Here is a 2058-nt window from a genome sequence, read left to right on the forward strand (position 1 = left end):
CCGTGCTACAATATTGTTATAGTGTGTTAACAAACACATCTCCAAATGTTCTCGGGGGACAATCCCCCAAACCCCCAAGAAGGCTATCTAACATCTTTGCAAGATTCCAAAAACCTTCATAATCTCATCATGCCATGCAGGGGGGGTGGGTCTTGTTGTCTAGCTAGTCTAGAGGCCCATGGAATCATACTCTGCCCTGGTACATGTGGGATTTGGTTATTGACTAATATAACCTACCCAGTGGTCTGAGTTACCATGCTCCCCTCAGGAAGTTGTATTCAACATATTGCTCCCATATTGTCCCACACGTTTGTCTATCAATTTGTCACTACACTGACACTCTAAGAAGCATGGCCTACAGTGAACATTTCTATATACAAAAATGTGACGAGAGAGAGAGAGAGAGAGAGAGAGAGAGAGAGAGAGAGAGAGAGAGAGAGAGAGAGAGAGAGTGTGTGTGTGTGTGTGTGTGTGTGTGTGTGTGTGTGTGTGTGTGTGTGTGTGTGTGTGTGTGTGTGTGTGTGTGTGTGTGTGTGTGTTTTGCAAGCATTTAAGACATACCACGCAGGATGCAGATCATGAGACTTCTCAAAGTGCCTCTCTAACGTAGCTAATGTCACAGTGACCAAAAGAGTGAGTTACGGGCATAAAAAGTCAGCCCTTCTGTCCCTACGCACGGAACGATGTGGCTGCACAGAAATTCAAGGAAATGCAAGTTGTTGCGCTGAGACCTTCCGCTCTCCACAAACCAGTAGAAAATTACGATAATTACTAAGCGCCTCATACTCGGAACCAAGCAATAACCCACTTTGACTTGTGTTGTCTGAACTCGAAATCGACATTGGAGATGAGTCTGTCGCACCAAATGAATGCCAGTGCTCTGTGTCAACTGTGACGGGAAGGCTGTTCTACTGGCATTGACATTCGTAATTTGTTCAGGCAAGCGACATTCTTTTGCTTTCAAGTCATTCAAACAGGCTATAGCCTAAGCTACGCCAACATATGGTGAAAGTTTGATGTGCGCTAAATATTGACCATAAGTAACCTATGCGCCCATGAGAAGGACGTCCACAATTGCGGGCAAAGTTTTAAGTTTTGCAAATCTGGGCAATTGTTTGTAGGCCTACAAAAACATGGACTGTGTGACAGGAACAAGTAAACGAAACGGTATTCCATCATGAAATCAATAACCCAATAGGCCTTGTTCCCTCTTCAATAAAGGAGACCAAATAAACCAGACCGAAGCAAAACCTCGTATTTTTTCGATTAGTTCAGGTCACCAGATTTGACAAACCAACAACATCACGAATCGCGAATTCGAAAGAACACCGAGCAATGAGTAGGCTACTAGGATGAAGGCATGCAGGCAATACAGTGATCTATCGCATCATTTAAACTAGTCTTAAGCGAAGATCCCATTGAGCTAACCGCACTGTCTTAACGCGTCTCAAGACTGCGGCGATAAGCTCACCTTTGAGAATAGAAGCAGCGCCCAAATCCACAGGAATGGCATCTCTTTTTCTTGACTCCAAAATCAGCAGCGAATCCCTTGTCTTCTTGAAGTATCCAACTGTTCTTTAGTGTTTCACAGCTGGTTCTTTGAGACGGAAAGTTTTATGCGGAAAACGACTGTTTACAATACAGAAAGTCTATCCAAGCGCGCACTCAGCAAAATGAGTCAAAGTAACCCGAACTGTTAATGCGGTCAAAAAAAGCTTCTGTCGTATTAGTATTATTGGTTGTATAGACAAAGGGCCAACACTAAAAGATTACACAGAGTGACAGACACTTCTCAACCCTGCTTTCAAATCATCTGGCGATTGAAGTGATGGAACTTTTCTTACAGCCTCACTTAACCCCCGAACCTCCAGATGTCACGTGGTGGACAATTCGCGTTGCTATTGGCTGGTGAGAGAGGGTAATAAATCCTATGTGGGTGCATTTTTATGCCGCAGAGTGTGGAGGAAAAAGCTCCGGAAAAGGCAGGGACCAGGACCCTTGTGGATTGCATGTTGATAAAACTTCTACTTTGATGGAGAGGCCTTCAAAACCATGGCA

The 2058-nt window shown here is 44.2% G+C and overlaps 1 protein-coding gene across 1 annotated transcript in view; it reads right to left on the reverse strand.

Annotated features, from left to right (window-relative positions):
• The window catches only part of nradd (neurotrophin receptor associated death domain), a 16700-nt gene extending 14892 nt beyond the window's left edge, over positions 1 to 1808 (reverse strand). The window contains exon 1 of the mRNA XM_063212692.1: positions 1472 to 1808. Coding sequence (XP_063068762.1) covers positions 1472 to 1513 — 42 coding nt within the window. The 5' untranslated portion in view covers positions 1514 to 1808. The remainder of the gene's footprint in view (positions 1 to 1471) is intronic.
• Between the last annotated feature and the right edge of the window lie 250 nt (positions 1809 to 2058).

The sequence above is a fragment of the Engraulis encrasicolus genome, chromosome 2 (genome assembly GCF_034702125.1).
Source record: "Engraulis encrasicolus isolate BLACKSEA-1 chromosome 2, IST_EnEncr_1.0, whole genome shotgun sequence".
NCBI lineage: Eukaryota > Metazoa > Chordata > Actinopteri > Clupeiformes > Engraulidae > Engraulis > Engraulis encrasicolus.